This window comes from Columba livia, chromosome 21 (genome assembly GCF_036013475.1).
Source record: "Columba livia isolate bColLiv1 breed racing homer chromosome 21, bColLiv1.pat.W.v2, whole genome shotgun sequence".
In the NCBI taxonomy this organism is placed as follows: domain Eukaryota; kingdom Metazoa; phylum Chordata; class Aves; order Columbiformes; family Columbidae; genus Columba; species Columba livia.
In genome coordinates, this window is record NC_088622.1 from 6321744 (window position 1) to 6335542 (window position 13799).

The 13799-nt window shown below is 57.2% G+C and overlaps 1 protein-coding gene across 1 annotated transcript; it reads left to right on the forward strand.

The window, feature by feature from the left end:
* Positions 1-1555: 1555 nt before the first annotated feature.
* On the forward strand, positions 1556-13083 carry LOC102095481 (zinc finger protein 362). Its single transcript, XM_065037690.1, is given in 11 exon segments — positions 1556-1655; positions 3285-3311; positions 3419-3503; positions 8381-8420; positions 8422-8445; positions 8573-8819; positions 8932-9253; positions 9354-9578; positions 11240-11318; positions 11406-11564; positions 11646-13083. Coding segments are annotated over 11 exon segments (1335 nt in total). The 5' UTR covers positions 1556-1645; the 3' UTR covers positions 11763-13083.
* The last annotated feature ends 716 nt before the right edge of the window (positions 13084-13799 follow it).

Genomic DNA, 13799 nt, shown 5'->3' on the forward strand with positions numbered 1-13799 from the left:
CTGAGGACACCTGGGGGTACTGAGGAGGTTTGAGGGGCTGAAGAGAGTTAAGGGGTGCTGAGGAGACCTGGGGGGCTGAGGAGATTGGGGGAGGCTGAGGAGTGTGAGGAAACCAGTGGGGGCTGAAGGAACCTGGGGAGTTCTGAGGAGATTTAAGGGTTCTGACAATATTTGGGGGGCTGAGGAGATTTGAGGGGACCTGGGGAGCTGAGAGAACCTGGGATCTGAGGAGAACTTGGCAGGGCTGAGGGAGATCTGGGAGTCCTGAGAAGATCCTGAGGCTGAGGAGATCCCCGGGGGCTGAGGAGACTGAGAGGAGACCTGGGAACGCCAAGGGAACCTGGGGGTTTCTGACAAGATTTGGGGGTTCTGAGGAGATTTGAGAGGGCTGAGGAGGTTTGAAGGGACCTGGAGAGCTGAGGGGAACCGGGGTCTGAGGAGAATTTGGGGTGTGCTGAGGGAGATCTGGGAGTGCTGAGGAGACTGAGTGGGGCTGAGGGGATCCAGGGGACTGAGGAAACCCGGGAACGCTAAGGGAACCTGAGGAGTTCTGATGAGATTTGGGGGTTCTGAGGAGACCTGGGAGCACTGAGGGAACCCGGGGGGTTCTGATGAGATTTGGGGGTCTGAGGAGACCTGGAGAGCCAAGGGGAACCGGGGCCTGGGGAGAACTTGGGGTGCGCTGAGGGAGATCTGGGAGTTCTGAGGAGATCTGAGGAGCTGAGGGGAACCTGGGTCTGAGGAGACCCAGGAACACTGAGGGAACTCAGGGGGTTCTGAGGAGATTTGGGGGTTCTGAGGAGAATTGGGGGGGCTGAGGAGAATTGGGGGGGCTGAGGAGATCTGAGGCACCTGGAGAGCTGAGTGGAATGGGGGTTTGAGGAGAACTTGAGGTGGGCTGAGGGAGATCTGGGGGTGCTGGGGAGACTGAGGGGATCCAGGGGGACTGAGGAGACCCAGGAGGGCTGAAGGAATCTATCTGATGGGGTCTGAGGAGATTTGGGGGGGGGGGGGGGCGGTGCTGAGGAGATCTGAGGGGACTTGGGGACCTGAGGGGAACTGGAATCTGAGAACCTGGGGAGTTCTGGTGAGATTTGGGGGTCTGAGGAGCTGAGGGGAATCGTGGTGTGAGGAGACCCGGGAACGCTGAGGGAACCTCGGAGGGTTCTGAGGAGATTGGGGGGGCTGAGGAGATTTGGTGGGGTTGAGGAGATTTGAGGGGCTAAGGAGACCTGAGGAGCTGAGGAGAACCGGGGTCTGAGAACTTAGGGTGCACCTGGGGGAGATCTGGGAGTGCTGAGGAGACTGAGGGGGGCTGAGGGGATCCAGGGGACTGAAACCCGGGAGCACTGAGGGAGCCCGGGGAGTTCTGATGAGATTTGGGGGGCTGAGGAGACCTGGGGAGCTGAGGGGAAGCGGGGTCTGGGGCGACCCGGCAGCACTGCGGGAACCCGGGGGGGCTCTGAGAAGCTTCCAGGGGCTCTGGGGGAACCCGCAGGACCCCGTCCCCTCCACCCCTTTCCCGGGTGTGGGGGGGCCGGCGCTGCCGGGCTGGGCGGGGGTGTGGGCGGCGCGGGGGCGGGCGGCGGCGCGGGGCGCCCATCTTCTCCGTGCGGCGGAGCCGGCGGGACGCGGCGGGGGCAGCATGGCTGTTGGTATAGGAAGTGTCTTTTTTTTTTTCCCCCCCTTCATTTTCTTTTCTTCCCCCCCCCCCCCCATTTTTTTTTCCTCCTCTTCCCTTCCTTCCCCCCGCTTTCCCCCCCCACATCCATCCCTCCAAAACACCTCACCCCCCCAACCCAACCCCTCTCACCCGGGTACGAGCGGGGGGCGGGCGGCCCCACACACCCCCCCCCCTTCCCCCCCTTCCCGCGCTGCGTTTGGGTGCTTTATTTCTTTTTTAAAAATTTAAATGATTTTTTCTCATTTTTTCTCACATTTTTCCCCTCATCCCCCGCCTTCCCTTCCTCGCAGATCTGCAGAATATGGCGTCCCCGTCCTAGCGTTTTAAAAATAAGCCGGGGCTGCCATTTTTGTTTTCCTTTTGTCTGCGAATTTTAATAAAACCGTCTGAGAATGTGGGAGAGGCGGCGGATGAAGGGGGGGCAGAAGCTCCCGGCCGGGCCAAACCCCCCCCAGCCCCCCCGCTCCATCCCCATCCCCCGGCCTTTTTTGTCTGGAAAAAAAAAAGGCCACCCCCCCATCTCCCCTCCCAGGTCGAGGATTTCAACTTCACTTAACGCCAAACTTCGCCTTTTTCCACCTCTTTAAAAAAAAAAAAATACATATATTTTATTCCCCCGCCACCTTCGCTGAGGAGGAAGAAGAAGGAAAAGGGGGAGGGGGGAAAAAGGGGGGGAGATATCCAGGAAAATCCCCATTTTGCTGGATTTTCTCTTTTTCTCTCCCTCTGGATGGTCTAATGGAAAAGTTAATTGCAGCCGAACGTACCTATTTTTGTGGATGTTGCATGTTGGGGGGGGTGGCGTTTGCTTTTTCATCTGATTTTTTCTTACGCAGGGGGTGGCGGAAGAAGCGCGGGGGGGTGGTTATTATTATTATTATCATTTTTATTCCTTCCCCCCCCCCCTTTTTCCTTTCCTCTCTTTCCGCATTAACCGGTTTTGTCTAGAAAGTGGTCTCGCTGGCTGGAAGGTCTAACGGGGGGAACATTTTTGCATCGCGCTTTGGCAGGAATGCGGCAGCCTTAGCGAGGGACCCAAATTTCCGTGGCCGTGCTTAGCGAGGTCTGTCTGGACGTATATTTAGCCATATACTATTTATACATCCATAATCTCCGGGCCACGTTGGGGGCCCGGGGGGGGGAGCTTCGAGCCTGTGCGGCCGTGGCGAAGCCAAAGATGCGTTTAAACCCAGGAATGATTAATTTGATTTTATTTCTTTTATTTTTCTCCAGCAAATACCCCGCAAGGTTGGAGGATGCTCCTTGTTTTTTCTTGGTTTTATTTCCTTTGGACACCAGCCGCGGTTTTTTAACCCGGGGAGGATGGAGCGGGCGATAGCGGCTTCGAGCCCGAGGCCTTTTGAGATTATAAAGTGATATTTTAGCGGAGAGTTAAAATAAAAAACCCAAAAGTTTTCAGTCCCTCCCGGTGTGCGGTTTGCCATGGGGATGGATTTCAACCCCGATTTTCCAGCCAGCTCCGCGTCCCTCGGCTTCGCAGGCACCTTGGGGTTGAGAAAAAACCCAACAAAACAGAAACCAAACAACCACGTTGCTTTTTTTATTTTTATTTTTGATTTTTTTTTTGTTCTATTTTCAGGAAAAACCCCACGTTCCCACGGGTCGGGTAGGTCGGAGCCGCTTCGCTTTTGTTCCTCCGCTCTGGGATCTCGCGCGCCGGGGGCTGGCGGTGGGTTCGGGGTGTGTGAAGTTGTCCTCCTTGTCCCCCCGTAGAAAAACGCCCCGCGTGCAGCACCCGGGCTCAGCTAGAGCTGGAGATGGACGCGGATAAGGGGAAGCAACGCCAGTACTCGCAGAGGTGGGCACGCCGGCTTTATCGAGGGGTTCCGAGGGGAAAAAAAAAGCCAATTTATACATATTTACATCATAAAATAACGTATGTGTGCTTAGTGTGTGTGCACGTAATTATATATACGCATATAAAAATAATATATATGTGCATGTAATAGTAGAGGTATTACAGTGTGCGTATATGTAGTTATTGATAAGCAGGGGCAGATTTTGGCCCTCCTTGGGGGATTTTGGGAGGAGTGGGGGCCACCTGCCCCCCCTTTGCGGGGAGGGGACCGGATCCTGTGGCGTGGAGAACCCTGCTTGTGGCATGTGTCCGCTCAAAATTGCCATTTCCATCTATTTATTTGCGTTAAAATCATCTTTTTCTCCCTCACCACCCCCCACCCCCCATTATTTCCCCCCCCCCCTTAAAAAATGTGGATTTGGGGTTGGCAGGCGCGGTGTCACGACAAGTGCATGTTGGATCGGGCACGCGCTCGCTGGCTCCTTGGGGCAGACCCCCTGCTCGTGCCTCGGTTTCCCCACCCGCCGCTGGTCCGGTCGGTGCGTGGCGTCACCCATGGGTGCTCCCCAGACCCCCCTTTGCTGTGTGGGGGGGACAGGGGCACTTTCCCCCCCGGCTGGCTGGATTTTGGGGTGCCTGGCTGGTCTCATGCAGGGGGGTGAGTGTATTTGGGGGTCTGGGAGAGCAGCTCACCCCCCCAGCACTGCGGAACGGTATGTTTTGGGGGGGACTCAGGCCCCCACGTTTGGTGCGTCACCCCATGGGCTGTCCCTGTGTCCCCTTTGGTGGGTCCCATCAGTGACGGGACTGATGGGGGGCATTTCGACCCTGAGGATTTGGGGGTCCCCATCTTTTCAGAGCATTGCCTCCCCAGTTCCTCTCTCCTTCATGCCGGGGTGGGACACACCACGGTGGTCCCCAGCGTGGCTTTGCCTCCCCTTTTGCTTCCTGCCGGTGCTTGGCTCCTCACCCCCGCGCACCCCATTCCCACATGGTGACCCCCACACCAGGACCGGTTTTATACCGGGGCTCATTTTGGGTGGATTTTGCTGAAAATCCGAAGGAGAAACCCCAGTTAACGGCCCTTCAGGGGGCGGAAACGGGGGGTTTAATTGGTTCCATCTTGGGTGAATTCTTCTGGCGCGCGGTCCGGCCCCCCCTCCCCAAGCGATGGGGGTTTTGGGTCTCTCATGTCGTTCCTGCCTCCCGCCACCTCTGCTTTGGGGCGAATCCCTCCCGGATCAGGACAGTCTACTCGGGGCGGGACGTGGCTTCCCCGAGTGTGGAAGGCGGACGGTGCCGGATGCCGCGTCCCACCCCAGTGGCTTTGGGATGGGTTTTTTTTTGTGGGGGGGCACTCGGTTTCCCTCGAAAATGATGCTCTGGGCAAACTCTGCTTGCGGGCAGGGGGGAGAGGGGCCATGGCTTCGTGTTTTGGGGGAAACTGAGGCACGGTACGGGGCAGAGCCGGGTTCTGCCCTCGCCTGCCCGTGGTGGGTAGCAGGGACAAGGCTGTGTTGGTGTCACCATCTCCTGCCTGTCCTGTGGCGCCAAGGGCGTGCTGGGATTTGGGTGGGGGGACGCAGGGGACCTCACCCCGCTTGGCTCTTGCCCGCCGCGCCGTCTGGGGCCACCATCGGCTTTCCTGCGCTCGCCGCTTGGCATGAGGGGGGGATCTGTGCCCTGATGCTCTCGCCGGGACCCTTGGGGACAAGACACCGCGGTCGGGGACACTGAGGCCTCGCCTTCTCAGGGGCACATTCAGACACACCGACCGTCACTCCGGTCACCCCAAATCCCTTCCCTCGCTTCCCAGCCCCCCCCGTTCACCGGCCGTACTGGGTGGGTGACGCCATCCCATCCTCAGGGTTCCCGCTACCGGGGAGCTGTCCCTTTTCTCCCAGCGGTGCCGTGAAAAGAAATCTCTTGTTTCTTTTTATTTCAGCGAAGGCGAGACAGAGAGGGCTGCCAAGGTAGAGGCGTTCCCTAGAGAACTGTAGCTTGACTTAGCGGCAGTGGGGTAGGAAGTTGGAAGTTGGCTCTAGGGAGCTGGTGCCCGCCCGTGCCATCATCTACCTCCCATCACTCTGGAGCCTCATCGACACGTCTCCCCAGGCAGCTGCGGCCACCTGGCTTCTGAGGCCAGCCTGTGAGTACCAAAACAGCGGCGTCCCGCCATTATCTCGTCACTGCCGAGCCCCCCGCTGCTGCCGACGCACCCCTTTCCGCGTCCCCCCCAGCTTGCCGGCTTCTCATGCTCTCTTCCTTCCCGCTGCCTGCGGAGGGGATGATTTTTGTGGCTTTTTAGGGTGTCCCAAGATGCTGCCGCTTCTCCCGGTTGAGCGGCGACGCTGGGTGCTGCGGCGTTCTGCGGGGATTCGGGGTTCTGTCCTCGTTTTAGGGGCTCTGCGCATCTTCTTGCTGGCTCTTTCCGCGTCCTTTTCCCCCAGCTCAGGCAGCCGTGATGCTTTTTGTGCCCACTCGTGTCCCCTGGGACAACCTTTGGCGTCTCCTTGGCAAGAGTTGGCCAAATCCGGTGCCTGTGGAGGATGCCGGGGGCTCCCCCACCCACAGTTTGGGCTGCTGGACCCCATGCCACAGAAAATCGTTACCTGGGGGGGAGGTTTCCCCCTCTGTGGCCAAAATGTCAGGGGTACAGAAATCCCTAATGCACGCCCCTCACTCCTGTGTCCCGCAGAGACGGGGAGACGCGCTGCAGCATTCCCCACCCTTCATAATTTCCATTTTAATGGATTTTCTTTTTTTTTTTTCCCTTGCTGTGTGTCAGCTTCCATTTTTCATAGTTAACTGAGAATATAGAAAAAGGGAGTTTTTATATATATATTTTTTTCCATCTGCTTTATATCGCAGCCCTGGGAGAGGGGGAAGCTGCTCCCTCCGCTCTCAATGAAACACCACATGATTTATAACATTAAATCGGGACAGGAACAGGGATTTATTTATTTTTTCACACATAAGCCATTTCTTTCCTCTTTGTTCAGGTTCATCAAGCTCTGATCGTGTCGGTTTTACAAATAATTTATAATTAATTCCGTAAGACCTCCTCAGGTGTGGAGGCAGGGGGAAGGGATACCTGCGATATTTGTGCTTTTCTCCCCAAAACGCGCTTCGCGCCTTTGCCGCTCCAGCTTTGCATGAGGGGGCCTGGGACTCTGTTGTGGTTTGGGAGCCGTGCCGGCGCTTTCCATCCTTCTTGATGCCTCTGTTGGGAGAAGGACGGACAGACAGACAGCCGGGGAGGCTGGAGGTCGCAGGACACCTGCTGCGCCGGGGGGCAGCTCCAAAAGTCCTTTTTTTCGTCGTAGCTCCGGCTTCCTGTTTTCCCACGCCATGGCCATGGGGTTGACGCCATCACCCCTCCATCCCATGCTCATCACCCCAAGTGGCCTCATAGATGTATATACATAGCCAGGGGGTAAACGTGCCATGTAGGTGGCATGCAGGTACATATATAATGTATATAACCGCCGGCGACGGGTGTGTGCGCATACAGGGAAGCGGTGATTTCGTGCAGGCTTTGCCCTTCGCCTGCCTGTGTGCCGATGGGGGGTAAATACAGCGGACGGGGAGAAAAAGGGGGAAAACCCAATCGGTTCCTGGGGATATTGCGAGGATCTGGGTCTGCTTTTGCTTGGAAAAGCCTCAATTTGGTGCACGGGCAGCTGGGAGGTGATGAGGAGTAGGGTGTCGGTCTGAGTCACCCTAAAACGTGCCGTGTCCTGCGCCGCTCTATCGTGGGGGTTGGGCGATTCCCTTCTGCCTGCCTCAGTTTCCCCCAACAAATGAGCCCCGAAGGGTCCAACCCATGGCTCTTTTTTGGGGCTGGGGTGGTTGTTTGGGTGCTGAGGCCCCACGGGACCAGGACCCTCTCTGGGTGCTGCCCACCCCCCTGTGAAGACCCCAGGGAGCTCAGGGTCTGGTTTAAGCTGAGGAGGATGATGAAGGCTCATCAGCCCATCCCAGCCCCAGGGTGCTCCCCAACAGCGGCGTCACTGGCGCTGTTTGCAGGGCGGTGTCTGAATCCCCACAGCCGGGACCTGGGGCTCTCCGTGCCTCAGTTTCCCCAGCCCTGCTGCAGGGACCAGGGCTTTCGGGAACACGCTTTGCTGGAGACACCGCTCTCATTTCTCTCGGTTGCGGCCTGGTTTATATCAGAGCTCCTCAGGGATCTCTCCTGTGTGTTCCACCAGCTCCCTTATACCCTTTACCCCTAAACCTCCCCGTAATGCGACGTGCTGGCATGGTGATGCCCAACCACACCGTGGCGACACCGTTTTGCTGCTGTGACTTTCTCACCGTCCCCCTTTCACATATTTCCTGTTACCCCAAGATGGATTTCGAGTTATTTTTTCCCAACGTGTTTAAGCATCTTTATAAATCTCTGGGTTTTCCTGCCTGCGGACATCATGGGTCTTGTTGCTTGGGATTAGGGGGGAAATTTTTGGTGGGGGGTGTTCATTTTGGGGTGGCTTTGTGTTCAATGCCATCGCTCCCATCGCACCATCTCATCCACCTCCATAATCCCTCCTGGAGATACCGGGGGAGCAGCACAGATACCTTGGGAGATTTGGGTTTTTTTCCCCAAATTTCCTTCCCCCCCCTCCTTTGCTAAATTGCATCCTCAGGCGCTCGTTTCGAAATCCCCTTGCGGGGGTGCTTGGTGTTACCCCCATCCTGCAGGAGCTTCCAGATGGGAGGTTCCCCACCTTCTCCCTGCCTGCTCGCAGAGCCTGGGGGTTGCTTTTTTTTGGGGAGTAGGGTGGTATTGGGGGGGGTTCCAGCCCTGAGGGGTGGTGGGAGGGGGTTCTGTCTGGTGGTTGGTGCCCCCCATAATCCCTCCGACTCTCTTCCCGCAGGATGGCGGAGCCTCGTTTCAACAACCCCTACTTCTGGCCGCCCCCCCCCCACCATGCCCAGCCAGGTAGGACCCCCCTACAGTGGGATTTTGGGGAGGAGGGAGGACAGATGGACATGGGAGGGGTTGGGGGGTGCTGATTCCTACCTCCTGACCCACCTCTTTGTCTTCTTCTCCCCCCAACATCCACCAGCTGGACAACCTGGTCTTGATCAACAAAATCAAGGAACAGTTGATGGCGGAGAAGATCCGACCCCCCCACTTGCCCCCCACCTCAGTGGCCTCCCAGCAGCCCCTCCTGGTGCCCCCCTCCCCCGCCGAGAGCAGCCAGTCCATCATGTCCCTTCCCAAACTGCAGCAGGTCCCCGGTCTCCACCCTCAAGCCGTCCCCCAGCCCGACGTGGCCCTGCACGCCCGACCGGCCACCAGCACCGTCACAGGTACCCGTGCCAACATTTTGGGGACTATTCCCCCCAGTTTAGGACCTCACGGTGAGAGAAGAAGGGTGGAACCCCTCCAAAATTAATGTGTCCCCCTCTCTTTGCCCGGCAGGGTTGGGGCTGGCGTCCCGCGCGCCGGCGGTCAGCACCTCAGAGTCCAGCCCGGGGACAGGGACCACCACCCCCTCCACCCCCACGTCCACCAGCCAGAGCCGCCTCATCGCCTCCTCGCCCACCCTCATCTCAGGAATCACCAGCCCCCCGCTCCTTGACTCCATCAAGACAATCCAAGGCCACGGCTTGTTGGGGGCCCCCAAAACTGAACGAGGCCGCAAGAAGATCAAAGCGGAAAACCCCTCGGGACCACCAGTGCTGGTGGTGCCGTACCCCATCTTGGCCTCGGGGGAGACGGCCAAGGAGGGCAAGACCTACAGGTGGGTGCCCTCCCACCCCTTTGGTGGGTATTTGGGGCGGCGGCAGGGTGTCCCCCACACCCCAACCCGCTCCCTGTGGTGTTGTCCCCTGGCTCTGCAGGTGTAAGGTCTGCCCCTTGACGTTCTTCACCAAGTCAGAGATGCAGATCCACTCCAAGTCGCACACGGAGGCCAAGCCCCACAAGTGTCCCCACTGCTCCAAGTCCTTCGCCAACGCCTCCTACCTGGCCCAGCACCTGCGCATCCACCTGGGCGTCAAGCCCTACCACTGCTCCTACTGCGAGAAGTCCTTCCGGCAGCTCTCCCACCTCCAGCAGCACACCCGGTGAGGGGATGTGGCCTCACTGTGGGCTTGGGGGGGTCCCAGGGGGCTGGGGGGGGCCCTGCAGACCTGTTGTCGCTTAGGGGGTGGTGGGGCGTGTGCCTGGTGTCTCTGGTGCTGTGGTTGTCGGCCCCATCATGCTTGTTGTCCCCATCACCTTCTTCGTCTCCACTGTGCTTGTTGTCCCCACTGCTTTCTTCATCCCTGTTGTGCTCAACCATCCCCAGCACCTTCATCATCCCCACCATACTCATCATCTCCAGCATCTTCATCATCCCCACCACACCCATCATCTCCAGCATCTTCATCGTCCCCACCCATACTCATCATCTCCTGCACCTTCATTGTCCTCACCATGCTTGTCCATCTCCACCACACTCATTGCCTTCACCGCCTTCATCATCACCACCACCTTCTTCATCCCCACCACACTCATCTGTCCCTGCCATGCTCCTTGTCCCCACTGCTTTCTTCATCCCTACTAGGCTCATCCATCCCCACCACACTGATCAGTCCCTGCTGTCTTCATTGTCCCCACCACACTCAATATCTCTACCACCTTCATCTGTCCTCACCCTGCTTATAATCTCTACCACCTTCTTCATCCCCACCATGCTTATCTGTCCCCACCACACTTATTGTCCCCACTGCCTTTGTCATCCCCACCATGCTAATCTCCACCCCACTTATTGTTCCCACCACCTTATTAATCCTTCCATACTCATCCATCCCCACCACGCTCTTCATCTCCACCACATTCATAGTCTCCACCACCTTCATTGACCCCACCACACTCATGACTTCCACCATCTTCGTCATCCCCACCATGCTCATCATCTCCAGCACCTTCACTGTCCCCACCTCACTCACCCATCTCCAGTCCGCTTGCTGTCCCTATGAGCTTCTTTATACCCGCCACACTTACCTGTCCCCACCACACTTGTGTCCCCATTGTCTTCATCATCCCCACCACACTCATCATCTCTACCACGTTTGTTGTCCCACCACCCTTATCCATCTCCACAGCTGTCATTGTCCCCACCGTGCTCATCTGTCCCCTCCACGTTCATCATCTCCACCACTGTCATAGTCTCCAGCATCTTCATCACCCTCATCATCTCCACTGTGTTCATTGTCCCTACCACCTTCTTCATCCCCACTGTGCTCATCATCTCCACCATCTTTATTGTCCCACCACGCTCACCCATCTCCAGAACTGTCATTGTCCCCACCATGCTCATTTCTCCCCACCACACTTATTGTCCCCTCCACGTTCATCACCTCCACCGCTTCCGTAGTCTCCACCACCTTCATCATCCCCACCACACTCATCATGTCTACTGTGTTTATTGTCCCTACCCCCTTCTTCCTCCCCACCATGCTCATCATTTCCAGAACTCTCATTGTCCCCACCACACTTACTGTCCCCTCCATGTTTGTCACCCCCACCACCTTCATCATCTTGACCATGTTCATGGTCTCCCTCACCTTCATCATCCCCACCAGTCATGATCTCCACTCATGCCCTCTCACCCCCACGTCCCCCCCTTTGCCCCCTCAATCCACATGACACCGATGTCCCCCTCCCTCCTGTGACCCCCACAAACCGCAGGGGCTCGGGGGGATGGTCACAGCGAGGTGACAATGACCTGATGTCCCCACAGAATCCACACGGGCGACAGACCCTACAAGTGCCCACACCCTGGCTGTGAAAAGGCCTTCACGCAACTCTCCAACCTCCAGGTCAGTGTGGGGGCCAAACTCCCCCAGGGGGATGGGACAGCGGGTTGGGGCCACCATCATAACCTTATTGTCCCCCCCGTGTGACAGTCCCACCAGCGCCAGCACAACAAGGACAAACCCTACAAGTGCCCCAACTGCTACCGCGCCTACACGGACTCGGCCTCGCTGCAGATCCACCTCTCGGCTCACGCCATCAAACACGCCAAGGCCTATTGCTGCAGCATGTGCGGCCGCGCCTACACCTCGGTGAGCCGGTGGGGGGCCCCAGGGACACCCCCTACCCCAAAACTGACCCCCTGGTTCCCCACTGACCCCCCCTCTCCACAGGAGACCTACCTGATGAAGCACATGTCCAAGCACACGGTGGTGGAGCACCTGGTCAGCCAGCACTCGCCGCAGCGGACGGACTCGCCTGGCATCCCCGTCCGGATCTCCCTCATCTAACGGGGGTGGGAACCCCGGACACCCCCCCGCCGAGAGGAGGAGGAGGAGGAAGCAGCGACCCCCCCGCAGCAGCCCCAGAGCCCAGCGGGACGTGCGTCCCCCCCCGCAGGTTTGGTGACATCGGTGACATCCAAAGACGGTTTCAGAGCACTTTGAATCTCTGCGGTTTGGTTTATTTTTGTTTATTTTGGGGGGGGACACACACACAGAGGAGGTTTCTCCTCCCCCCAGGAGCGTGTCCCCCCCTTCCTCTCACTTTTTGGATACAAATATATATATATATTTATTGGCCAAGAACTTGGTGCTGCTAAAAAAACACAAATCAGACCCAAAATGAACCTTGGATGGAGAAAAAGAAACACGAAGCTTTGGCGGGGGGGGGGCGGGTCTCACTGCCACCCCCCCCATGGACTCTCCAGCGGGAGCAAATGGGACTTGGTTGTCACCTCCTTGGGGGCTTATTTTTAACCATTTTTGGGGGTTTTCTTTTGGCTCCTTGCCGAGGGAGCGACCGGGGCTGGATCTGCCCCCCCCCAAAATCCCACGGAGCCCCAAAATTCCGCTTTGGGGAGTGACAGGGGGGAGGGGGGGGGCATAAATCGCTTTGCCTTGTGCCCGCCTGTACATAACCCCGGGGGGGGGGGGTCGCGCCCCCACCGAACTGCGACAACCACCACAAAAACTCATCTATATTCTGTACTTTTCGGTTCCGTTTTTTGGATATTAACTGTTATTTTTTTATACACTTTTTAAGCCTTAACTCATCGTTTTATTTCTGTTGTTTTTTTTTTTTGCCAGGGTGTTTTATTTACCTTCCGTTTATTAATTTTTACCCCTTCCCCCCGTTATTTTTTACCCCCCCCCGTTATTTTTTACCCCCCCTATTCCTCGTTTCCCCCTCGATGTTGTACGATACTCTATATTGTAATCTTTTTTGTCAGCATGTTAATACCGTGTAAATACGCCTCTTATACACTTAACACCCCCCCTCCTTGCCCCCCCCCTCCCCGTTTTGGGGCTATTTTTTAAGTGTTTCTCGCTGGAAATCCAGGCCACGAGTCCCTAGAGATAGTTCGTACCTTATTAAAAAAGGAGGAAAAAGAGAAAATAAGAGAAAATATGGATAAAAAAGCCCTTTCCACCCCCCCGCCCCCCCCGCTGTCTTGCATTGTGGTTCATGGAGAAGCCGGGGGGGGACGCGCGGTTGCGGTGTCGAAAAGGAGTGACCCCCCCCCCCCCCAAAATTGGTGCCCGTTTCCAAAAAAAAAAGAAAAAAGGAAAAAAAAAAGAAGAATAAAACAGAACAAACAAAGAAACAAAATGTTCATAAATTTTGTGTTTGTTGTGGAAATGCAAAAAAAAACCCCCAAAATAATGAAGGATTTGAGTGGAAACGCTGGCGGGGACGGACCACCCTGGGGACGTGTGGGGACGGTGGAGCTGAGGGTCACCCGGCAGTTTGGGGGTGTCCCCAGAGGCGGTGGCTGGAGCTGGGGACACCCTGGGGACCAGCAGGGCTGGGGGACACCAGCTCTGGGGACATATCACTGTGGGCACCACAGCCATAGGCACCAGCCCTGGGGACACATCACCACCGTGGACACCTCACCATGGCCACCAGCTTTAGGGACACGTCACCACCAGGGCCACCAGCTCCAAAGACGTGTCACCACCCCAGGTACAAACTCCATGTACATCTCAGTGTGGCCACCGCCTCCAGGGACACCGGCTTTGGGGACACTTCTTGCCATGGCCACCAGCTTCAGCGATACGTCACCACCATGGGGACCAGCTGCAAGGACGTGTCACCACATCCAGGGCCACCTCACCATGGTCACCAACTTTAGGGACACATCACCACCACGGCCACCAGCTCCAAGGACGTGTCACCACCGCAGGTACAAACTCCATGTACATCTCAGTGTGGCCACCGCCTCCGCGGACACCGGCTTTGGGGACAGTTCTTGCCATGGCCACCAAGTTCAGTGATACGTCCCCACCATGGGGAGCAGCTGCAAGGACATGTCAGCACCTCCA